The sequence below is a fragment of the Artemia sp. Qi Xiang Cuo genome, chromosome 14, assembly GCF_049724085.1.
Source record: "Artemia sp. Qi Xiang Cuo chromosome 14, ASM4972408v1, whole genome shotgun sequence".
Taxonomy (NCBI): domain Eukaryota; kingdom Metazoa; phylum Arthropoda; class Branchiopoda; order Anostraca; family Artemiidae; genus Artemia; species Artemia sp. Qi Xiang Cuo.
Window position 1 is genome coordinate 51,255,197 of NC_142807.1, and position 26,629 is coordinate 51,281,825.

The 26,629-nt window shown below is 34.5% G+C and overlaps 1 protein-coding gene across 1 annotated transcript in view; it reads left to right on the forward strand.

Moving 5' to 3' along the window:
* The first annotated feature begins 1,523 nt into the window (after nt 1–1,523).
* LOC148944587 (uncharacterized) overlaps nt 1,524–26,629 on the forward strand; it is a 32,059-nt gene continuing 6,953 nt past the window's right edge. The window contains exons 1-2 of the mRNA XM_089099963.1: nt 1,524–1,973; nt 12,263–12,521. Of these exons, the coding sequence (XP_088956089.1) occupies nt 1,617–1,973; nt 12,263–12,521 (616 nt within the window). The 5' untranslated portion in view covers nt 1,524–1,616. The remainder of the gene's footprint in view (nt 1,974–12,262; nt 12,522–26,629) is intronic.

Genomic DNA, 26,629 nt, shown 5'->3' on the forward strand with positions numbered 1-26,629 from the left:
ATAATTAAACGTGTGACATAGTTATTTTGAGTTATGCATGTGTCATGGGTAAACTAGGCACGAAGAACCGAATGGTATAGTCAGAATTGTCCTATCTTGTACCGTTACGAAGATAAAAAGAGACATAAGCCTCTAAGTCGCGTCTGTCTCTTTTTTATCTGGTCTTTGTGCAATCCGGAATGACAGAAGAGGAGATTATCTTATGGAGATATATCATGGGGACGTGACATTTACCTCCTTTTTTGTCAAGAAAAAGGAAGACATACATCATAAAATGGAATAATTTAGAATTCGCTCAGAATACTTCGACAGCCGACAAACTATTTCCCGTTTTTGGTTCTCCTCAAAAGTTACAACATGGTTAATGTCGTACTTTCAATTATCACAGCCGACTTATGAAATGACACTTTCAGCTCAAACTCAAAAAGGATAAGTGAATTCGAGGAAAATTACACTATCAGACACGAGATATCAGAGAAGCCTGTTGCAGAGGTGTCAAAACCCTGTTAACATGCTATAAAACCATCTATTTATTATAGCTTGCTTGCCCCCGCAAGCTGAGCTTGTGGTGTTCTGTAAAAAATATATCTATATATATTTTTTTAAATTCATCTTAATGGGTAATTACATGATTTTGTTCCGACCCAGACCCGTGTATGCAGGACTCTAGTCAGGTAGATGGGAGGGAGCTTACAAGAAATACAAGAAATTAACAACTCATATGAAAATACGATACTTGTCCATTATTAAGAAAACACCCAAGTTGATTCAATTTATAGGTACACGAGTTGAAACAACTTAGACGCTTGGAGATAGATATGATATATATAATTTGGGCTGTATATTTGCGCCTTATGAGGGTTTGGGGGTTAAGTATAGCGGGCATGCATGCAAAATATAGCCTAATCCAAACAAAATTCCAAGTTTTCCACTGAGCCGAAGCTAATTCTCTCCGAGTACAGACAGTAATAAATCGGTTATTGTCTGATATAACGATCCAAATTCTTGGAGTTCTCTGAATAATGGACAAGTACCGAAAATACACATTAGATTTAAAAAAAAAAATCCAAACAATTTTCAGATTCAGGGGAAGGTAGAGCTCATAGTTACTCTTCTATGTACATGCCTGTGGCTCTATTTGGAAAATTATTAAATTTTATTATTATACGAGATGGAACACAACTAATACGCTATTTACGAGAATAAGCAGAGAATTCTGAAAAAGAAAAGTAAAGTTCTATAGATTTTTCTGGGGACTGGGCTCAATCATCCTGCTTTACATTTTGCGGCTTTTCTCAAAAATTCTTAGCCTCTTAAAGAAATTTTTCTTCTAACTTAGCTATAACCGTTTTTTTTTATTCTTATAATATCTTTTGAAACCACCTATCAAGATAGAAAAATTAGCATAGAAAAAAAAGGTATAAAAACCGGTATTAAGTATAATGCCTTGCTTGTTTCACAACTTTTGGTACTATGCTATAGTAAGAAGTTTGGTCTTTGACATTTCAGTTATGAATTTTTAGCTGATCCTGGAAACATGGCAGACCATCAAAAGAAAAATAAATAAAAGAGCCACTTTATAAGAAGTAGCTCATGTACAACGAGTTACTGTGACCATGTGTATTACTAATTTAACAAGGAATGCTAAAAGTCAAACAAATATTTACACGGTTATCACGTGTTTTGTATTAATTATTTATCTGGTGAAAATGAGGAATATGCAAAAAGTTTCAAAATGTCCATCTTTTGAAACAATGGTCTCCGAAGAAACTGACATGGAGAACGAGTGTCTAGTTGATTACATAAGGGCAACAAGGCTCAGTTATCCCTCAAAATTGCCATATAATTTATCAACCACAATTGATCGAACAAATCTAGTATCAATTGCACCCGATGCTTATCAAAGTTTTCTATATGACAAAGATGCTCCTTGGGTTGAAGCCCTTATTGCAGTTGAGACATTTGTTCCAAAGGTAAGGCTGTTTATGCAACGCTATGATGTCGTTCCACAATTCCACTGGTGTCATGTGCACCGTTAGGGGGTGTTGATACACCTGATAAACAAGATGTTTAAAATTGAATCAAAGAGGAAAATGAGAAATAGTCGATTCATATATTTGTAAAAGCAAAACTCCTGGTTAGGTCCTTTTGAAAACTCCTTGACGGCTCTCTTGACTAACATAGGAGGAACAAGAAAGCCCTTAAAGCAACACAAGTGAGCCTCCTCTTTCTTAAAATTCCTTACAGCTAGACTACTACAAATACACAAATGTACAAGAGTTGATTGCCACGAATATATTAGTACTGCTCTTCCCTCGTGTCGAAACCCGATTGTCCCCCTCCCCTGTCCCCCAACGGGAAACAACTCTGATCTAAAAATGCATTTAAACTCAATTAAATACTCGTCTTTATTTTTCAGTTGATTGGAAAACTGGATATAAGATGGTTACAAGGATACGCATAAGTAACTCAGCCCATCATACAGATTATTATGTTAGTCGGAATCCGAAAACCAAAATCATATCACTTAAAACTTAATCTTTTTCGCATGCTGACCCAATGGTATGCGTTGCGCAGGCACCGATCACCAGATTCAATGCCTTCGGCCGGGAGTGCAATTCGTGGTTCGGTGCAAATTATCTTACACTTCCCGTGCCCCCCCCCCCCAGATTTCTCCAGGTTTCAATTTAGAGCTTGTTCGGCTTTGTCTGAGCTTAAAGGGTCACACCATTGACCCCTGTCCAAAACCAAAGAATCAGCGACATCAGGACTTGAACCGCTGACCTCTGGATTTCAATTCCCGAGCGCTAAGCCCTCGGCTAGGACGGCTCGTAAAAAAAAAAAATCACATAACGAAGTAGATTAAATAGGATAAAAAGAAAGATCAATAGGGCCCATTTCTAGGTTTCAGTTTTCTTTTCATTTTAAAAACCTAATAGTGATGAAAAAACTTCCTAATTCCCATTTATTTGTTAGTTACCATTTCCCTTAAACCTTTCCTTACCACAACATCCCACGCCATTCGGGGACGACCTGCATTTAGTTCGGCCCTAAACGGTTGGCCGACATGGAAAATCTATGGCAATCTGTCATCCGTCATCCGCAGAACATGTCCTAGGCATCTCAACCTTCCTCTCATTAGACTATAGCCCTAGTCAGTGAGATCGAACCGCATTTTTCGTACAGCTTATTGTTTGAGACACCGTCAGTCACTCGGGCACCCAAAACAATCCGCAGGACAATTTCTCTGCAAAAAAGCTAGCAAATCCTCCTATGTTTTTCGGAGTGTCCGAGCTTCAAAACAATACTTGACCACTGTCATCACTTTAGCTTCCAATATTCTAATTTTGGTTCGCAGACTTATCTTCCTATTCTTCCAAACTTTTTTCAACTATGAAAATAAAAACCTGGGTTCTGGCTATTCTACTTTTAACATCTTCACTGCACTCACCGTCTTTACTAATAATATTACCAAGGTAAGTGAAACTGCCCACTTGATCAATCTTTTCGTTACCCAACATCACCTTTTTACCTTCTCTTATTCCTAGTTCTAAGTGAATTAATCTTCTTGATATTTATTTTCAAACCTTTTTTTCACCCTGAATTCGCAAAACCTCTAAAAGTTGATTCATTTTGCTAAAACTTTCAACTAAAATACTTAAATCACCAGGATAATCTAAATCTAGGAGTGTTTTACTTCCCCATTTTGGTTCCGTGTTCTCCCATTGCCTTTGCTGTGCTTTTCAGGAAAAAATTCATTAAAATGATCCATTTAATTGAAAATAGACCACAACCCTGCTTAACGCTTGATTTAATACCCCATTTCCTAGCTTAACCAAAGCAATATTTTTGTCGTATATGGCACAGATCAATTTAATGTATTTATCTGGTATACCGTACAAGGAGAGGACTTTCGCTAAAGCTCTTTTAACAGCTGAATAAAACGCTTGATCATAATGTATAAAACTGAGGACTAAAGGTATTTGTTTACTCAGGTTCTTCTCAATTATTAATAGTCCAGTAAATTTGCAGAACTCCGGGACAAAATTGCAATATAAATGATTTTTACACCGTCTCTTAGAGAAAAAAAACTCTGTGCAACATATCAAAAGTCCTCAAAAATTCCCTTGGCGGAACAGAATAAAAGATAGGGAGAAAGGGGAAAAATTGGAAACATTCAGGGGCAGATTTCCTGTGGGCTTGAATTTCACGCCTGCACTTTTTCTGCGCAGAGAACTCGAAAAAATAAAGTTATATTGTTTTATTGCTGGACTTGGTTCGACTTCCCCCTTTAGCGGGGAAGGGGGAGGAGGAAAGCAGTATCCTCGAGAGTTATGGCTAATCAAAATGTTGCCCCCAAGGTTTTTTGACTCGATGATTTAAAAAAACATTAATCCCATGGAGGTCTTTGCAAGCAAGTGTGCAAGGCAATCCATTTTTTTGGCAACTACAAGCCTTAACTGTCACAGTTGGAACGCATGCAGCTGCAACGAACCACATTTAGCAGATGAGGCGGAGTAGGTCCGATGTCTGTCATGATTGGAGTGAGGCGTCCGTCACGTAATCGCCAACTCCAGTCTTTCGGGTCGAGTTCTGACGCAGTATTACGCCATTCCATTACATGATAGAAGACTCTAAAAGAATGAAATTTCACAGCTGATGGAGTTGGTGAAAGTCTCTCTGGGTTCACAGCAGTTGATATCTTTGAGCTGTTCAGTTTTTGAAGAAAAACCCTGTGCCTACCTTTCCTGAGACTCTCCCCTTTCTTAGCCTTGTAGAAACACAGCAAAATCTTTTCACCGGCTTGCTGGACTTCTTCCTTCTTACAGCGCGGATTAAGGAATACTCCACAGTTATTCCTAAATTCTTCATGGCTTTTTAGGAATGGCAGGACAGCCTGCTTTCGTTTCCCAAACAAACAGGGCGTCGTGTTGCAACCAAGAAAGGGGTTTCAACAAGAATAGTGATAAACCTGTTCCAGGCCTCATTTGATAAAGTTGATGTGCCAATATTTAGTTGGCAGCGCCCTTGACTTGGTACTGGTTTAGAAGTAGAGATCCCTGGCTTTTGGAGGCAGGTGATGGAGGAGAATAATCAATAAATCAGTGTCGTTTCCAACTACTGCGGTTACCCTTCCCTTGGCCGTGTTAACACCTGTTATTGCAATCAGAACGTCCGCATCTTGGACAAGCCTCCTACCAATATCTCGAATAATGTTCTGCTTATTGTTGGGATTCCGCAGTAAGTCCTCCTTCTTCCTTTGCAGCTTCAGAATCAGTGTGAAAGCTAGGTGACATCTTTGGTAGACGGACCAATACTTCTGTGTCACGAATGAAACTAACTGTTGCAAGTTTGTTCGAAAGTGTTTCCTGTTTTTCATGGAATATGTTGGAGTGGCCATCCATCACTGATCACGTATTTTTTCGGCTCTTTTCATAGGAAGTTCACAGGTTCTGCCTTTGCTAATTTCCAAATAGCTTTCGCTAGCTCCGCTTGATCTCGCTGTTGCGGCAGGCTTGACGATTCGAAAAGGGCAGTAGGATAGCTGGAGAATTCAAATCTGAGTGTTTCTTCCATATCCCCTCCGGTTGTAGTTGCCGCTGCTGCAAGACGTCAAAACAGAAGACTTGCGTCAATTTGTATGTCTTCATCGCTTAATCACTTTGCTTTTGCGCTTGAAGATGTAGCGATTGGCATCAGCATCGTCCATTGACTTCAGAATTTCTTTTCCTATCGCCTTTGCTGCATCCGCGTTGACATTTCTTGCAGCTGTCATACCATTCGATATGTTGCGCAATTGAGTGCAGTTGTTGCATGGACAGGACTGCGTATAAAAGCTACTAATGCCTTTTCGTCCTTTTTATCTCTTTCTATCCGAGCTGATCTTGCGGAAACGTGCTGGTCAAATGACACGTACTCAACGCCGGTGAGTGATTGCATAAGCTCATTAATTTCAGCTCGCACTGGCATTGACATTGTCCAGATCAACATTTGCGTCTCACTCATTCCATTGCTTCTAGTGAGTCTCATGCTTGTTTTCAGTGACCTCATTAGTACTTGCTCAATTAATAAGTCAGGAGAGAGCCCAGCCCAAAATCTATCGCTTCTTCGAATGACAAACATCCCATCTACAACATCTTTATACAGCTTCTGGTTACTTTCTTTCAGCCATTCCATTTGCTGAAGGAATATTATCACCAATTTCGTATACAGGTTATGGCCTGCTGCTGCAAAGTAAGGGAGCATTTCAGTGAGTGCTTGGAGATACTGCACCCTGTTTCCGGTCTGTTCCGCCCTGATGGCCTTCTTCAGCAATCCGAAACTTTCTGAATGCTGAAGCCATATTTTTGAAGTCCTGTTGTTCTGCAGCGTGTCTTAGCACTCCATTCGCATTTGGATTCGAAGCGCTACGTCTGCGTTGGATGCGTCTTCAAGGGTTACTTCCTCATTCAGTTGAGCTATACATATTTTCGAAGCTTCTACAAAGTCTGGATGACTCGAACATATATCATCTGTGCCGTTGAAACCATAGGATTTGCAAATGAGAATGATCTGCAATTATGAGTCTATAGGCTTGAGCGCTCTCATGGCTCTTGAAACAGACTCACCGCTAAGATATGCTTAATGATGTTACCGGCTTATAGGCATTCGAGCACTTCTTTTATTCCTGTTCCCGTCATCAAGTGCCCGATCGGTCCAAGAAAGCTCATACCGCAATGGAGACCACCGATCACTAGAACTGCTGCCTTGACATGACTATCAGCATGCTCAGCATTGATGATGTTCACCACTTTCATGTACGAAGGTTGGTCGAAAGCAACAACTGGTACCATTCACTGCTGGCGTGCTTTATTGGAGATAAAACTTAGGGTTGTGTATACACAAGAAAGATAGGAAGGATTATAGTCGATCATAGGCAAAAAAACAATTGACGAAGCGCCTTTGTATAACCCATGGTGAACTGGTGAATGGTATCCACTCCATCCGACCAGTTTCGGGTCAGGTATCCAGCTTGCATGCTAAAGTAGGTCAATGCCATCGATCTTGTCATCGAAGGTGATGGTCGGGATGAGTTTGTACGCAAGACTGTTCTCCTGTTGGCTTCTATTGTAGGAGAAGAAAGAAACTTGTCCAACCTGCTGGAGAACTTCAAGGTTTACAACTACTCTTGGGATTATAATTGGAAATATGGGTAGCCTTGGTGTGGCAGCAGCTAGCATGCCCATCCCATGGAAAGTACCTTTTCCGTCGATAGTGCAAATGTTGTGGTCGACATTGTCGCCAATGAACTGGATGAAAGTTTTAGAAGTCATCTCTGGATATTCTGTACCATGAGTTACTGCTGTAGAACGCTCGAATTTAAGCACTTCAGAGTAAGAAGTAGAAAAGCCTAGCCTATTCAGCTGGTCGATGAGAAAACGTGAACCAGATTGCTGGTGTTGCTGGACTTCAAGGTATACTTGTAAAGGAGCGAGCAAAGATTGGGGATGGCAAGCCTGCATTATTGCTTGACCGATTGAACCTACCAGTACGTAGTGAATCTCCAGCAAACAGGAAGAGAGAAGCAGAAGGGAATAGGATACTAAACTCTCGTCAAAACGGTGTTAGAGGGTTTTAAAACCAAGTGGATAGACCTTTGTCTCCTCTCCAAATTCTGTACAGCCGTCTGACTATCTTTTCCCGTTAGAGGATATCTTGATTTCCCCCTCTTTTCCCCAGTAACTGGAAAACAGGGGGAAAGGCTAATGACAGAGCAAACAAAGTGACATATTCATTCTTCTCGTACTGGGAAACCCCAGAAAACAAGTCTTGCAGACTGCTGTACAGGATCTTTATTTAACCCCTCTTTTCCCCTGTAAGTACGAAAACGAGGGAACGACTTATTACACAGCAATAAAACAACGCACATTCTATCTTTTTGGACCCAAGAGCATCAGGAACGCCATTCTCAGCATCAAAAACGACCGGTCGTAGATTTTCGAGTTTTCCCCTGGATTTTCCCCTTTCCCCAAATTTTCACCCTGTTCCGCCAAGGGGATTCTTGGAGACTTTTGGTATTAGAACCCGGCGCCATGCCGATGACGGAAGACCAGCGGCGGCAGGGCCAAAAACAGCGTGCCGTGCCGCGCCACCAGTAAGATGTCGGCGGTGTGCTGTCGGTAAGATGTTGGTGGCGCGCCGCCGGCGCGATCAATGTTGACCGCAAACATTACTGTTTTCATCAGTCTTTCTCAAATCACAGGTTAAATTTACAGCAGATTCAAGCTTATTCATGAGTTCAAAAATTCACAAATCACTGGCTGGAAACTGGTCTTCTTCGTTATTCTTCAAGAGAAGAAGAAATCTGGTAGAGACGAAACGGCTGTGGCGTTTCAGAACCCTTGTATAATACGAGTAGTTGAAGTGTCTATTAGCTATGTATTCTTAACATAAATAATTATCAAAATTAGTAGTGTTTTTTCATCGCATACATCGCATTACTTCACTTACATACATCGCATTCGCATTACTGCATACAAAACTTCAAATACCGTATCACAAAATTCGTCAGTTATCTGGGTAAAAACTATGAATATAACTTTGAACTTAGAAGCTTAATTTTTTCATAATGTCCTTTGCCTAAATCTGTTTTTTCACCTTTAAAACAGTTGAAATGGGGGACTTTGATATTGAAAGTTTTTTTTGCTCTTTGGATTCCTAAAAAGCCTTCTTGTATTAAAAACTGGTTTTTAATAACAATTTAAAAAAAATGCATTTTAAAGTTTTTTTGGCTTCTTTATAGATTATATGTCATGTAGGCTAAGGCTGAACTGCTGCTTTTTTATTGCTTTTGGCTACTCTTTTGTATATTATTCATTTTTTCTTTAGGGGATTCATTCCAAATTATATACTGATAAATACCTAATATCAGCCAAATTATAAACTGCATCTAAAAGGAGTAAATTTATCAAATTGAAAATACATGATGAACACTTCACATGAGAACACTTCAATTGCAATGAAACAAAAATACTTAATGATTTATTCGGCATAAAGAAAAATGAAGTGCCAGCTATTTTCTTAGGTAAAAAATGAAAAGCTCATCCGTTTTAAATGTAATTAAATGAAATAATATGCAGACTGAAGTAACTCCAGGAAGATGTTCAGATTTTCATCCTAGTTCGTCACTTCTAATCCAAGCAAAATGTTAGGACACTTAGTATCAGTTATTGAGTTTAAGCTTTGATTTCCAAATTCTCACAAAAATTACCAAATTTAAGAAAGTCGCAACAATAAGTCACCTGTAGTCAAAACACTTAAAGATTCCTCTTTGATCCCCACCCAGGCTCACAGCTTCTGCAATGGTCTTGTCCATGGAATTAGCCAAAGGGTTTCTCTTTAAAATAGCTTTTAAGCGTAGCTAGGGGTATTTAGCCTTTTTTGCCTTTCTTCAAAGCTTTGAAAAAAGTGTTATTATATTCCAAATGTTGTATTTGTTTTATGTGTGCATATTTTTGGTAATCATTTGTGGGGTGGTTGAATTTTGTAAGCCACTGTAGACGTAAGAACGTTGTAACATCTAGTACCCTGAGGTCATAAGACTCCTCCTTGAACCTCCCAAATTGAAAGCTTTTATTATGACTTGGCCTTTTAATGTAACTTGGGCACTGGACCAAGGATTCCATAGCCACTCGAGCGCAACGTTAGGTGGGGATGTTGATATCGCTTTCTTCACGACAATCCGTTTTAATGTGAATCTGCCTTTTACTTATGAATGAATGTTTTCAATTTAAACCCGTTTTATCAATAAGAAAAAAACAGGGTGGACGCATATTTCCCTTTCCCTTTGGACGACAAAACCATGCAAGTGCTGTATCAAGTGTATCTCACTAAAATATTTAAATTTTTGTCAACTTTTCAACTTTTTGGCATCCCTGCTTTGAGTAAAAAAAAAATCAAGGTACTATCACTTAAATATAATAACCCCTATGCCCCCCCCCCCCTCTGGATACCATCTTGATAGGATACAGTCTCTGCTTTAAGTCAAAAAAATAATGAAACTTATTGGCACCCCTGCTTTAAAAAAAAAACGAGGTATTATCATTTAAATATGATAGCTCACTACTCCCCCCCCCTCTGGATACCACCTTGATAGGATGCCGTATCTGATTTAAATTAAAAAAGAATTATTGGGATCCCTGCTTTCAATAAAAAAATGTTAAGATATTATCATTTAAATGTAATACCTCCTTATCCCCCTCCCCTCTGGATACCACCAGAATATCGTCTCAGGTTTCATTAGAAAAATAATCTACTTATTAATTAACTAGGTCACTATATGGTTCAAACAAACGCGCAAAATAACGTTAAACAGCTTAGTGTTCCTTTAAAAAAAAATTGAGGGTATGAGTAAATGGTTACAAAGACAACAACAAAAATGTCAAAATTATTCAGATATATCTCAAATTATTGGAAAACTGAGTCATATATTCGCAGTGGCATTCAAATAAGATCAAAAGAATCTAGGAGCACACACAAAAGCCAAATTAGGCCAGTAGCCTATGAGAAATCGCAAAATACCTAAGACAATGAACAAGTCCTAATGGGGGGCCGTGGGTCTATCAAAATATTTCAGTGGTTTCCCAGGGAATTTGACATAATTTTCTTCTGTCTTCACTTTAAATGATAAAAAATTATTATCTTTTTGGCATCCCTGCTTTCAATTAAAAAAAATGAGGCATTATCATTTAAAAGTGATATCCCCCTATCCCTCCCCCCCTTATAGGCAATAATTTACAATTTATTTATGAATCATATTTTGGGGGTAACTTTCGGTTCAATCTTTAATTCCACAACCTTGTACATAGCTTAGTCTATAGCTAAATTTTGTCTCAATAGAAGGTTTTTTGTTTTTTTTTTTTTTGGGGGGGGGGGGGACTAAAAAAGTTTCAGAAATAAGATTGTATGTTCTATCAGGCGTTCAGCAATTCGTTATTAAAAATTAAGAAATTCTCATCTAAAAACAGCAAAAAAAAAAATCTGCAAATTTGCAATCTAGCTGTAGAAACAATCTGTCGGCTGTCAATTTAAAAATCCAATTGAAGACTGAAGCTGTATAGTAGTGAATTCGCTCTATAATTCTATTCAACTTGAAAATAAAATTATTGACTACGAATGAGATAAGAAATATCGATTGGGAAACTGCATTCGAAATTACTTAAACTCATTTCATAAAGACGATATTTTTTTTTGTCAACATATGCAGAACTGTGTATATTGCAATATTTGCAATTGCATATTGAATCTGTTTCATTTTTATACATAGTAACAAAAGAGACCAAAATTAATGAACAAGAGAATAGTGAAGAATTATGGTACGCAAAGTAATATTTGGCAGGGAAAGTCACTGGCGATAAATCGCTAGGGGTGGCACCGTGATTGCGTGATTTTTGGGGATTCGGGGAACCAAATTTTTTTTCAGGAAGACGCATATTTTTGGGGAAATACCCGAAAATTTGGGGATAGTGCAAGCCCTACTTGATTTCTAATCAGGAAAATCGAAATACCAAACCACACAGGAAAAGCTCCGACTTTGTGGTTGACGCAACAAAGAGTTGCCGCAAAATTAATTTAAAGTCGACCGAACGCCGCCGCCTCTGCCGGCGGTGGCGCACCTGTGGTCTGCCGGTGGTGTTACGACACTTCGGCGGCATTCAACCGGGTCTCTCGTCGGCGTTGTTCGGTCGATCCGCCGGCGCGGCACCGGGGTCTATTTGGCATGTTGTACATAATTTTTTTCTCTCCAAAATGGTGTAAAAATTACTTATATTGCAATTTTGTCCCTATTCGTCAATTTTTTCTGTAGATTTACTGGACTATAATCTAAGAGTGAAAATTTGGTCGACGCGTCCATTACCCTTCCTAAAACCACACAGTTTATTTTTTAAAACTTTATCTACATCATCTCTAAGTCTAAAAAGTATCATCATACTACATAATTTGCTTCCTACAGAAACCAGGCTCGGCAACTATTTTTTCCGCTATATTTATAAAGCTGTAATATTTGTATGTCTCTTTGCTTTTTCTTTGAACTAGTAAACAAACTAGTAAACGAACTAGTAAACAAATAGTCTGCAGAGAAATCCAACAATATTCTAGCCGATATTTAGCGTATAATTAGAAAAATAGACGATAAATTTTCCCCTTAAATCATTGTCTCTAACATTCTAGTAAATTTGTACATTTTTTTCTTACCTAATGTCGTTTCATAATTGTCTTCCAGAAAGGACAAAGGCATTTTTTAGAATGTGGTGCCTTGGACGGTGTGATATTTTCCACAACTTTGCACCTGGAAAGATTCTTAGAGTGGACAGGGATCCTCATCGAGGCTGACGATCGCTTTTATCGTGACATGAAGAATACCAATCGAAAAGCCTACGGAGTTCATGTTTGTGCTAGTCGTACCCCACATCCATCTATTGCCAGGTTTAAACCATCACCAATTTATTACAAAATGATAAAAGATGGAGAAAAGTTCACAAGTAAGTCTTTATCTTTAATTAAGAACTATATTATAAACTCTTTTTAATTATAACACTGAAAAATAAAATTACCGTTAAACAAAATCTTGAATTTTTGAGATTTTTAAATACTTTTATTATTATACATTAAACATTCAGTATATTCTCATTAATTCTTTTCAGTCATTAAATAAAAACAATTTGACTTTTTTAACTGAAAGTAAGGAGCAGCATTAAAACTCAAATCAAACAGATAATATTCCGCATATGAAGGGTTGCTATCTCCTCAATACCCTACTTTTTACGCTAAAGTTGTAAGCACCTTAAAAAAAAGCTACCTATTCTAATTAAACAGCCCCCGTGTTTCAGTAGCCATTCTTAAAAATATGGTCAAAACAGTCAAACTTTAGTGTAAAGAGCAAGGTATTGAGGAGGGGGCAACCCTTCATATATGGAATAATTTCTGTTTGTTTTGGTTTTTAATTTTGCTTCTTACTTTCAGTTAAAAAATACGCTTTTTTATTTAATCTTTAGTCGTTTTTCAAAAAATGCAGGTAAATCTGGCTCAGCCTCCATGAAATATATATCCCCCTCCCCTCACGGAAAAACTCTCTGTGAAAATTCCGCCCCCTCCATCAAGTTCCCTAAAGACAGTTCCATCCTTGCTTAAAATCCCCCTCAGCACTTTTAAAAAAAGCTTCCTATTCTAATTAAACGGCCCCTGTGTTTCAGTAGCCATTCTTAAAAATTAGAACAGTCAAACTTTAGCGCATAGAGCAAGGTATTGAGGAGGGGGCAACCCTTCATATACGGAATAATTTCTTTTCGTTTTTGGTTTTAATGTTGCTCCTTACTTTCAGTTAAAAAAAATCGCTTTTTTATTTAAATTTTGGTCGTTTTTCAAATAATGCAGGTAAATCTGGCTCAACCTCCATGTAATATATATCCCCCTCCCCTCACGGAAAAAATCTCTGTTAAAATTCCGCCCCCTCCATCAAGTTCCCTCAAGACAGTTCCATCCTTGCTTAAAATCCCCCTCCCTGTAGATTTTTTGTGGAATATAAAGCCTGAAAAATTACCCTTAGCATACTTTCATTTGAAAAAGACTTTAATCTCTAGTTGGTTTCTTGACCACTCCGGAAATGCCCCCTTCCGTAGAATTTTTTCCGGAAATCAAAATACACGGAAAATAGCCCCCAGCTACTTCCCTAGGAACATCTCCACATGCAAAATTGAGTTTGCAGAGATAATGTAAGACAATTAACAAGAATTTCGTATAGGAATTCTGTCAAATCCCCCCAGTGTAAAATTTTCCCTAGAATTTCCCCCCCCTCCCAGAAATTTCCTTCCCGAAGGAATATTTCCCCAATGGAATTCCACCCAAGTACTTAATCCCCCCAAAAAGAAATATCTGTATACTTACCAATAACAAATACTATACACAAACAATGGGCAAATCTCAAAACTCCCCAAGGACTTTGGGACATTATTTTACCCCAGTAGTGATAGGTCAATTAAAGGTAGCGGACCGTCCCCCCACCATGCAACAAGACAGGTAGTGTATCAATTAAAGGTATCAGACAGATAGAAATCACCATGCCTTAAAAATTCATATCTTTGGTTGTTTTTTTTTATGTTGTAATCAGAATCAGCATACCATGAAAATGCGTGCTGTTAGTATATACCATCTATTGAATTCTACGACGCCCCCGTACCAAACAGGATTTTCTGCTAGGTAAACAGGTCATTACACTCTTTGCCAAGAGATTAAACCAGTATTGTCTATAACTTAATTTACGTTGGTTAAACTTCCGATGGTTAAGAAAGCGTAACAGGTAATTAAAGTATGAGAAATGGGATGCTATAATTAGAATGATTTTAAGTTGAAACATTGTGACGTAAAAATAACTCAGTTATTTGCTTGCGTGTATCGGAATTCCCATGGTATTTGCTTGCTTGTATTTTGTGTTAAAATAAGTAGTTTTTATATCTTTTAAAAGAGTTTTAAGGGGTTTGAGAGACTCAGTTGCCTAATTCCGTGTGATGTTAATATTCATATTGTTAATAAATCGTAAAATGTAATTATAGTATTAGAAATGGGATGATATAATTAGAATGATTTTAAGTTGAAACATTGTGACGTAAAAATAACTCATTTATTTGCTTGCGTGTATAGGAATTCCCATGTTATTTGCTTGCTTGTATTTTGTGTTAAAATAAGTAGTTTTTATATCTTTTAAAAGAGCTTTAAGGGGATTGAGAGACTCAGTTGCCTAATTCCGTGTGATTTTCCTTTACTTGATGGTCATTAAAAACGAATTTTTTGTGTTAAATAAGTGGTTTTTATATCTTTTAAAAGAGTTTTACGGGGATTGAGAGACTCAGTTGACTACTTCCGTGTGATTTTAAATTACTTGAATTAATATATATTATTTTTGTGTTATAATAATTATTTTAAAATTTATCATTTCAATGATCTTTCAGTTGTTTTAGAGAATCAGTTGAATAATTCCGTGTTTTTTTCCTTTAATTGATTATCATTAAAAACTAAATTTTTGTTTTAAATAAGTAGTTTTTTTATCTTTTAAAAGAGCTTTACCGGGTTTGAGAGACTCAGTTGCCTAATTCCGTGTGATTTTTCTTTACTTGATGGTCATTAAAAACGAAATTTTTGTGTTAAATAAGTAGTTTTTGTATCTTTTAAAAAAGCTTTACGGGGGTTGAGAGACTCAGTTGCCTAATTCCGTGTGATTTTTCTTTACTTGATGGTCATTAAAAATGAAATTTTTATGTTAAATAAGTAGTTTTTGTATCTTTTAAAAGAGCTTTACGGGGATTGAGAGACTCAGTTGCCGGAGTCCATGTGTTTTTTCTTTACTTGGTGGTCATTTGTTGTATCTTTTAAAAGAGCTTTACAGGGTTTGAGAGACTCAGTTGCCTAATTCCGTGTGATTTTTCTTTACTTGATGGTCATTAAAAACGAATTTTTTGTGTTAAATAAGTAGTTTTTGTATCTTTTAAAAGAGTTTTAAGGGGTTTGAGAGACTCAGTTGCCTGATTCCGAGTGGTTTTTCTTTACTTGATGGTCATTAAAAAAGAAATTTTTGTGTTAAATAAGTAGTTTTTGTATCTTTTAAAAGAGCTTTAAGAGGTTTGAGAGACTCAGTTGCCTGATTCCGTGTGGTTTTTCTTTACTTGGTGGTCATTAAAAACGAAATTTTTGTGTTAAATAAGTAGTTTTTGTATCTTTTAAAAGAGCTTTAGGGGGATTGAGAGACTCAGTTGCCGGATTCCATGTGGTTTTTCTTTACTTGGTGGTCATTAAAAACGAAATTTTTGTGTTAAATAAGTAGTTTTTGTATCTTTTAAGAGCTTTACGGGGATTGAGAGACTCAGTTGCCTAATTCCGTGTGGTTTTTCTTTACTTGATGGTCATTAAAACGAAATTTTTGTGTTAAATAAGTAGTTTTTTCATCTTTTAAAAGAGCTTTACAGGGTTTGAGAGACTCAGTTGCCTAATTCCGTGTGGTTTTCCTTTACTTGGTGGTCATTAAAAAAGAAATTTTTGAGTTAAATAAGTAGTTTTTGTATCTTTTAAAAGAGCTTTACGGGGATTGAGAGACTCAGTTGCCGGATCCCGTGTGGTTTTTCTTTACTTGATGGTCATTAAAAACGAAATTTTTGTGTTAAATAAGTAGTTTTTGTATATTTTAAAAGAGCTTTACGGTGATTGAGAGACTCAGTTTCCGGATTACGTGTGGTTTTCCTTTACTTGGTGGTAATTAAAAACTAAATTTTTGTGTTAAATAAGTAGTTTTTGTATCTTTTAAAAGAGCTTTACGGGTATTGAGAGACTCAGTTGCCTGATTCCGTGTGGTTTTTATTTACTTGTTGGTCATTAAAAACGAAATTTTTGTGTTAAATAAGTAGTTTTTGTATCTTTTAAAAGAGCTTTACGGGGATTGAGAGACTCAGTTACCGGATTCCGTGTGGTTTTCCTTTACTTGGTGGTCATTAAAAACTAAATTTTTGTGTTAAATAAGTAGTTTTTATATCTTTTAAAAGAGTTTTAAGGGGTTTGAGAGACTCAGTTGCCTAATTCCGTGTGATGTTAAACTTCCGATGGTTAAGAAAGCGTAACAGGTAATTAAAGTATGAGAAATGGGATGCTATAATTAGAATGATTTTAAGTTGAAACATTGTGACGTAAAAATAACTCAATTATTTGCTTGCGTGTATAGGAATTCCCATGTTATTTTCTTGCTTGTATTTTGTGTTAAAATAAGTAGTTTTTATATCTTTTAAAAGAGCTTTAAGGGGTTTGAGAGACTCAGTTGCCTAATTCCGTGTGATTTTTCTTTACTTGATGGTCATTAAAAACGAAATTTTTGTGTTAAATAAGTAGTTTTTGTATCTTTTAAAATTGATATAAGGGGTTTGAGAGACTCAGTTTCCTTATTCCGTGTGATTTTTCTTTACTTGATTTTAATTTAATAATTAATTATGTTTTATATTAATTTTTTGTTTTATATATTAAATGATATTGAAGTGGATTGTGAGAATCATTTTCCTAAGTAATTTTTTTTGTACTTTAATTGTTTGTCATTAAAAACGAGTTTTTTGTGTTAAATAAGTAGTTTTTGTATCTTTTAAAAGAGCTTTACAGGGTTTGAGAGTCTCAGTTGCCTTATTCCATGGGATTTTTCTTTACTTGATGGTCATTAAAAACGAAATTTTTGTGTTAAATAAGTAGTTTTTGTATCTTTTAAAAGAGCTTTACAGGGTTTGAGAGACTCAGTTGCCTAATTCCATGTGATTTTTCTTTACTTGATGGTCATTAAAAACGAAATTTTTATGTTAAATAAGTAGTTTTTGTATCTTTTAAAAGAGTTTTACGGGGATTGAGAGACTCAGTTGCCGGATTCCATGTGATTTTTCTTTACTTGGTGGTCATTTGTTGTATCTTTTAAAAGAGCTTTACAGGGTTTGAGAGACTCAGTTGCCTAATTCCGTGTGATTTTTCTTTACTTGATGGTCATTAAAAACTAATTTTTTGTGTTAAATAAGTAGTTTTTGTATCTTTTAAAAGAGCTTTAAGGGGTTTGAGAGACTCAGTTGCCTAATTCCGTGTGGTTTATCTTTAGATTGGTTAAATTTAAATCGTAAAGTGTTTGTTATCAACTTTCTTTTTGCATATTTTTATATATATTTATGGGAGTTGATAGACTAAGTTTACGGACTCCGAGCAGTGTTCCTTTACTTAATAATCATTAAAAACGAAATAATTGTGTTAAATAAGTAGTTTTTGTATCTTTTAAAAGAGCTTTAGGGGGATTGAGAGACTCAGTTGCCGGATTCCATGTGGTTTTTCTTTACTTGGTGGTCATTAAAAACGAAATTTTTTTGTTAAATAAGTATTTTTTGTATATTTTAAAAGAGCTTTACGGGGATTTAGAGACTCAGTTTCATAAATACGGATGGTTTTTATTTAATTGATGGTCATTAAAACGAAATTTTTGTGTTAAATAAGTAGTTTTTGCATCTTTTAAAAGAGCTTTACAGGGTTTGAGAGACTCAGTTGCCTAATTCCGTGTGGTTTTCCTTTACTTAGTTGTCATTAAAAACTAACTTTTTGTGTTAAATAAGTAGTTTTTGTATCTTTTAAAAGAGCTTTACGGGGATTGAGAGACTCAGTTGCCGTATCCCGTGTGGTTTTTCTTTACTTGGTGGTCATTAAAAACGAAATTTTTTGTGTTAAATAAGTAGTTTTTGTATCTTTTAAAATAGCTTTAGGGGGATTGAGAGACTCAGTGACCTGAGTCTGTGTTATTGTTCAGTACGTTGTTGACAATAAAAACGAAATTTGTGTTTTAATTTATTTGATGTAGTAACTTTTAAAAGATCTTGTCGTTGCTTTAGAGAACAAGTGTACGGTTTCCGGGTGTTTTTTGGTTACTTGTTTTTAATTAAAGTATAAAATTGTTTGTTTAATATTGTTGTTTCTTTTATATTAATAGATCGGTTATGTGGGTGTTTGACTAAGATGCCAGATTCCGTGTGGTTTTTAATAACATTATTGTCAATAAAAACAAAAATTTTTTGTTAAAAAAGTAGTTTTTGTATCTTTTAAAAGAGCTTTAAGGGGTTTGAGAGACTCAGTTGCCTGATTCCGTGTGGTTTTTTCTTTACTTGGTGGTCATTAAAAACGAAATTTTTTGTGTTAAATGAGTAGTTTTTGTATCTTTTAAAAGAGCTTTACGGGGATTGAGAGACTCAGTTTTACCTTGTCACAGTTACATTTTTCATGATTTTGCAAAGTTCATTTTGAATTTCTTTCGTTTAAATGCAAGAGTTGGAATATTTCAGTAGTTTTTGGTTGTGGTTTACCTTGTCACAGTTACATTTTTATGATTTTTCAAAGTTCATTCTGAATTTCTTTCGCTGAAATGCAAGAGTTGGAATATTTCAGTAGTGTTTGGTTGTGGTTTACCTTGTTACATTTACATTTTCTTGATTTTTCAAAGTTCTTTTTGAATTTCTTTCGTTGAAATGCAAGATTTGTAATATTTCAGTAGTTTTTGTTTGTGGTTTACCTTGTCACAGTTACATTTTCTTTGATTTTTCAAAGTTCGTTTTGAATTTCTTTCGTTGAAATGCAAGAGTTGGAATAGTTCAGTAGTGTTTGATTGTGGTTTACCTTGTCACAGTTACATTTTCTTGATTTTTCAAAGTTCATTTTGAATTTCTTTCATTGAAATGCAAGAGTTGGAATATTTCAGTAGTGTTTGGTTGTGGTTTACCTTGTCACAGTTACATTTTCTTGATTTTTCAAAGTTCATTTTGAATTTCTTTCGTTGAAATGCAAGAGTTGGAATATTTCAGTAGTGTTTGGTTGTGGTTTACCTTGTCACAGTTACATTTTCTTGATTTTTCAAAGTTCATTTTGAATTTCTTTCGTTGAAATGAAATAGTTTGACTAATTCATGAGTGTTTGGTTTTTGATTACCTTGTCACAGTTACATTTTCATGAATGTTAAAAGTTCATTATGTAGTTCTTTCATTGAAGTGCAAGTGTTGGAATATTTCTGTAGGGTTTGGTTGTGGTTTACCTTGTCACAGTTACATTTTCTTGATTTTTCAAAGTTTATTTTGAATTTCTTTCGTTGAAATGCAAGAGTTGGAATATTTCAGTAGTGTTTGGTTGTGGTTTACCTTGTCACAGTTACATTTTCTTGATTTTTCAAAGTTCATTTTGAATTTCTTTCATTGAAATGCAAGAGTTGGAATATTTCAGTAGTGTTTGGTTGTGGTTTACCTTGTCACAGTTAAATTTTCTTGATTTTTCAAAGTTCATTTTTAATTTATTTCGTTTAAATGCAAGAGTTGGAATATTTCAGTAGTGTTTGGTTGTGGTTTACCTTGTCACAGTTACATTTTCTTGATTTTTTCAAAGTTAATTTTGAATTTCTTTCGATTAAATGCGAGAAATGGAATATTTAATAATTGTTTGTTTATGTTTTACCATGTCACAGTTAAATATTCTTGATTTTTAAAAGTTAATTTTGAATTTATTTAATTGAAATTAAATATTTGGACTATTTTAGTATTGTTTTTTTGTTGTTTAACATTTCAAAGTTAAATTTTATTGATTTTTCAAAGTTAATTTTGAATTTCTTTCGTTGAAATGCAAGAGTTGGAATATTTCAGTACTGTTTGGTTGTGGTTTACCTTGCACAATTACATTTTATTGATTTTTCAAAGTTCATTTTGAATTTCTTTCGTTGAAATGAAAGAGTTGGAATATTTCAGTAGTGTTTGGTTGTGTTTTACATTGTCTCAGTTACATTTTCTTGATTTTTCAAATCTCATTTTGAATTTATTTCGTTGAAATGCAATAGTTGGAATATTTCAGTACTGTTTGGTTGTGGTTTACCTTGTCACACTTACATTTTCTTGATTTTAAATTTTCTTGATTTTTCAAAGTTCATTTTGAATTTCTTTCGTTGAAATGGAAGAGTTGGAATATTTCAGTATTGTTTGGTTGTGGTTTACCTTGTCACAGTTACATTTTCTTGATTTTTTCAAAGTTAATTTTTAATTTCTTTCGCTGAAATGCAAGAGTTGGAATAGTTCAGTAGTGTTTGGTTGTGGTTTACCTTGTCACAGTTACATTTTCTTGATTTTTCAAAGTTCATTTTGAATTTCTTTCGTTGAAATGCAAGAGTTGGAATATTTCAGTAGTGTTTGGTTGTGGTTTACCTTGTCACAGTTACATTTTCTTGATTTTTCAAAGTTCATTTTGAATTTCTTTCGCTGAAATGCAAGAGTTGGAATATTTCAGTAGTGTTTGGTTGTGGTTTACCTTGTCACAGTTACATTTTCTTGATTTTTCAAAGTTCATTTTGAATTTCAGTAGTGTTTTGTTGTGGTTTACCATGTCACAGTTACATTTTATTGATTTTTAAAAGTTCATTTTGAATTTATTTAGATGAAATGCAAGAGTTGGAATATTTCAGTAGTGTTTGGTTGTGGTTTACCTTGTCACAGTTACATTTTCTTGATTTTTCAAAGTTCATTTTGAATTTCTTTCGATGAAATGCAAGAGTTGGAATACTTCAGTGTCACAGTTACATTTTCTTGATTTTTCAAAGTTCATTTTGAATTTATTTCGTTGAAATGCAAGAGTTGGAATATTTCAGTAGTGTTTGGTTGTGGTTTACCTTGTCACAGTTACATTTTCTTGAATTTACAAAGTTCATTTTGAATTTCTTTCCTTGAAATGCAAGAGTTGGAATATTTCAGTAGTGTTTGGTTGTGGTTTACCTTGTCACAGTTATATTTTCTTGATTTTTCAAAGTTCATTTTGAATTTCATTCGTTGAAATGCAAGAGTTAGAATATTTCAGTAGTGTTTGGTTGTGGTCTACCTTGTCACACTTTCATTTTCTTGATTTTTTCAAAGTTAATTTTGATTTTCTTTAGTTGAAATGATATATTTGTACTATTTCAGTATTGTTTGTTTGTGTTTTAACTTGTCAAAGTTACATTTTCTTTATTTTTAAAAGTTAATTTTGAATTTCTTTTGTTGAAATGCAAGAGTTGGAATATTTCACTAGTGTTTGGTTTTGTTTTACCTTGTCACAGTTACATTTTCTTGATTTTTCAAAGTTCATTTTGAATTTCTTTCGTTGAAATGCAAGAGTTGGAATATTTCAGTAATGTTTGGTTGTGATTTACCTTGTCACAATTACATTTTCTTGATTTTTGAGTTGGAATATTTCAGTAGTGTTTGGTTGTGTTTTACCTTGTCACAGTTACATTTTCTTGATTTTTCAAAGTTCATTTTGAATTTCTTTCGTTGAAATGCAAGAGTTGGAATATATCAGTAATGTTTGGTTGTGATTTACCTTGTCACAATTACATTTTCTTGATTTTTCAAAGTTCATTTTGAATTTCTTTCGTTGAAATGCAAGAGTTGGAATATTTCAGGAGTGTTTGGTTGTGTTTTACCTTGTCACAGTTACATTTTCTTGATTTTTCAAATTTCATTTTGAATTTATTTCGTTGAAATGAAAGAGTTGGAATATTTCAGTAGTGTTTGGTTGTGTTTTACCTTGTCACAGTTACATTTTCTGGATGTTACATTTTCTTGATTTTTCAAAGTTCATTTTGTATTTCTTTCGTTGAAATGCAAGAGTTGGAATATTTCAGTAGTGTTTGCTTGTGGTTTACCCTGTCACAGTTACATTTTCTTGATTTTTCAAAGTTCATTTTGAATCATTCAAGAAACGTGATTAAACACGTTTTTAAACTACATGCTATTTGCATGCCTTTCCTTGGCACCTTTCCAAACGAGTGGGGATTCCCCGCTGGTTCCTACACATTGCAAAAAGTGAGCAGTACGAAAACTCCACATTTTCAACCAGACTGGTTTTTAGACAACACACCCACAGAGATGACACACACACATAGAAACGAGACACGCACAGACACGACACACAAACAGAGTCATAGTGAGAGAGATATCCAAAAGTTGGGTTGACCTAGGTTCACTTAGAGTGGCGCGCCACTCTAAGTGAACCTAGGTCAACCCAACTTTTTGGATATCTCTCTCACTATGACTCTGTTTGTGTGTCGTGTCTGTGCGTGTCTCGTTTCTATGTGTGTGTGTCGTCTCTGTGGGTGTGTTGTCTAAAAAACCAGTCTGGTTGAAAATGTGGAGTTTTCTTACTGATCACTTTTTTTGCAATGTGTAGGAACCAGCGGGGAATCCCCACTCGTTTGGAAAGGTGCCAAGGAAAGGCATGCAAATAGCATGTAGTTTAAAAACGTGTTTAATCACGTTTCTTGATTGATTCAAAATGAAATTTGAAAAATCAAGAAAATGTAACTGTGACAATGTAAACCACAACCAAACACTACTGAACTATTCCAACTCTTGCATTTCAGCTAATGAAATTCAAAATGAACTTTGAAAAATCAAGAAAATGTAAAATCCACAAAATGTATTTCAGACAATTAAAAAAACAAACATAAAAGACTGAAATATGCAAACTCTTTAATTTCAACGAAACAAAAAAAATATTAAATTAAAAAAAACAAGAAAATGAAACTGTGACAAGGTAAAACAAAAACAAAAACTACTGAAATATTCCAACTCTTGCATTTCAACGAAAGAAATTCAAAATGAACTTTAAAAAATCAAGAATATGTAATTGCGCAACGTAAATCACAACCAAACATTACTGAAATATTCCAACTCTTGCATTTCAACGAAAGAAATTCAAAATGAACTTTGAAAAAATCAAGAAAATGTAACTGTGACAAGGTAAAACACAACCAAACACTACTGAAATATTCCAACTCAAAAATCAAGAAAATGTAATTGTGACAAGGTAAATCACAACCAAACATTACTGAAATATTCCAACTCTTGCATTTCAACGAAAGAAATTAAAAAAGAACTTTGAAAAATCAAGAAAATGTAACTGTGACAAGGTAAAACATAACCAAACACTACTGAAATATTCCAACTCTTGCCTTTAAACAAAAGAAATTCAAAATGAACTTTGAAAAATCAAGAAAATGTAACTGTGACAAGGTAAACCACAACCAAACACTACTGAAATATTCCAACTCTTGCATTTCAACGAAACAAATTCAAAATGAACTTTTAAAAATCAAGAAAATGTAACTGTGACAAGGTAAACCACAACCAAACACTACTGAAATATTCCAACTCTTGCATTTCAACAAAAGAAATTCAAAATGAACTTTGAAAAATCAAGAAAATATAAGTGTGACAAGGTAAACCACAACCAAACACTACTGAAATATTCCAACTCTTGCATTTCAATGAAAGAAATTCAAAATGAACTTTGAAAAATCAAGAAAATGTAACTGTGACAAGGTAAAACACAACCAAACACTACTGAAATATTCCAACTCTTGCATTTCAACGAAAGAAATTCAAAATGAACTTTGAAAAATCAAGAAAATGTAACTGTGACACTGAAGTATTCCAACTCTTGCATTTCAGCGAAATAAATTCAAACTTAAATGTGTTCTATAAAGAAAATTTACCTGTGAAAAGGTACACAAAAACCAAACTCACCTGAAATATTCCAACTCTTACATTTCAGCGAAAGAAATTCAAAATGAACTTTGAAAAATCAAGAAAATGTAACTGTGACATGGTAAACCACAACCAAACACTACTGAAATTCAAAATGAACTTTGAAAAATCAAGAAAATGTAACTGTGACAAGGTAAACCACAACCAAACACTACTGAAATATTCCAACTCTTGCATTTCAGCGAAAGAAATTCAAAATGAACTTTGAAAAATCAAGAAAATGTAACTGTGACAAGGTAAACCACAACCAAACACTACTGAAATATTCCAACTCTTGCATTTCAACGAAAGAAATTCAAAATGAAAATTGAAAAATCAAGAAAATGTAACTGTGACAAGGTAAATCACAAACAAACACTACTGAAATATTCCAACTCTTGCATTTCAGCGAAAGAAATTCAAAATGAACTTTGAAAAAATCAAAAAAATGTAACTGTGACAAGGTAGACCACAACCAAACACTACTGAAATATTCCAACTCTTCCATTTCAAAGAAAGAAATTAAAAATGAACTTTGAAAAATCAAGAAAATGTAACATCAAGAAAATGTAACTGTGACAAGGTAAACCACAACCAAACACTACTGAAATATTCCAACTCTTGCATTTCAACGAAAGAAATTCAAAATGAGCTTTGAAAAATCAAGAAAATGTAACTGTGACAAGGTAAAACACAACCAAACACTACTGAAATATTCCAACTCTTGCATTTCAACTAAAGAAATTCAAAATGAACTTTGAAAAATCAAGAAAATGTAATTGTGACAATGTAAAACACAACCAAACATTACTGAAATATTCCAACTCTTGCATTTCAACGAAAGAAATTCAAAATGAACTTTGAAAAATCAAGAAAATGTAACTGTGACAAGGTAAAACACAACCAAACACTACTGAAAGATTCCAACTCTTGCATTTCAACAAAAGAAATTCAAAATGAACTTTTAAAAATCAAGAAAATGTAACTGTGACAAGGTAAACCACAACCAAACACTACTGAAATATTCCAACTCTTTCATTTAAACGAAAGAAATTCAAAATGAAATTTGAAAAAATCAAGAAAATTTAACTGTGACAAGGTAAACCACAACAAAACACTACTGAAATATTCCAACTCTTGCATTTCAACTAAATAAATTCAAAATGAACTTTGAAAAATCAAGAAAATGTAACTGTGACAAGGTAAACCACAACCAAACACTACTGAAATATTCCAACTCTTGCATTTCAATGAAAGAAATTCAAAATGAACTTTGAAAAATCAAGAAAATGTAACTGTGACAAGGTAAACCACAACCAAACACTACTGAAATATTCCAACTCTTGCATTTCAACGAAAGAAATTCAAAATGAACTTTGAAAAATCAAGAAAATGTAACTGTGACAAGGTAAACCACAACCAAACACTACTGAAATATTCCAACTCTTGCATTTCAATGAAAGAAATTCAAAATGAACTTTGAAAAATCAAGAAAATGTAACTGTGACAAGGTAAACCACAACCAAACACTACTGAAATATTCCAACTCTTGCATTTCAACGAAAGAAATTCAAAATGAACTTTGAAAAATCAAGAAAATGTAACTGTGACAAGGTAAACCACAACCAAACACTACTGAAATATTCCAACTCTTGCATTTCAACGAAAGAAATTCAAAATGAACTTTGAAAAATCAAGAAAATGTAACTGTGACAAGGTAAACCACAACCAAACACTACTGAAATATTCCAACTCTTGCATTTCAATGAAAGAAATTCAAAATGAATTTTGAAAAATCAAGAAAATGTAACTGTGACAAGGTAAACCACAATCAAACACTACTGAACTATTCCAACTCTTGCATTTCAACGAAAGAAATTCAAAATGAACTTTGAAAAATCAAGAAAATGTAACTGTGACAAGGTAAACCACAACCAAACACTACTGAAATATTCCAACTATTGCATTTCATCGAAAGAAATTCAAAATGAACTTTGAAAAATCAAGAAAATGTAATTGTAACAAGGTAAACCAAAACCAAACACTACTGAAATATTCCAACTCTTGCATTTCAGCGAAAGAAATTCAGAATGAACTTTGAAAAATCATAAAAATGTAACTGTGACGAGGTAAACCACAACCAAAAACTACTGAAATATTCCAACTCTTGCATTTCAACGAAAGAAATTCAAAATGAACTTTGCAAAATCATGAAAAATGTAACTGTGACAAGGTAAAACTGAGTCTCTCAATCCCCGTAAAGATCTTTTAAAAGATACAAAAACTACTCATTTAACACAAAAAATTTCGTTTTTAATGACCACCAAGTAAAGAAAAAACCACACGGAATCAGGCAACTGAGTCTCTCAAACCCCTTAAAGCTCTTTTAAAAGATACAAAAACTACTTATTTAACAAAAAAATTTTGTTTTTAATGACCATCAAGTAAAGAAAAACCACACGGAATCAGGCAACTGAGTCTCTCAGCACATTGCAACTGAACGAAGTACAAGAAAA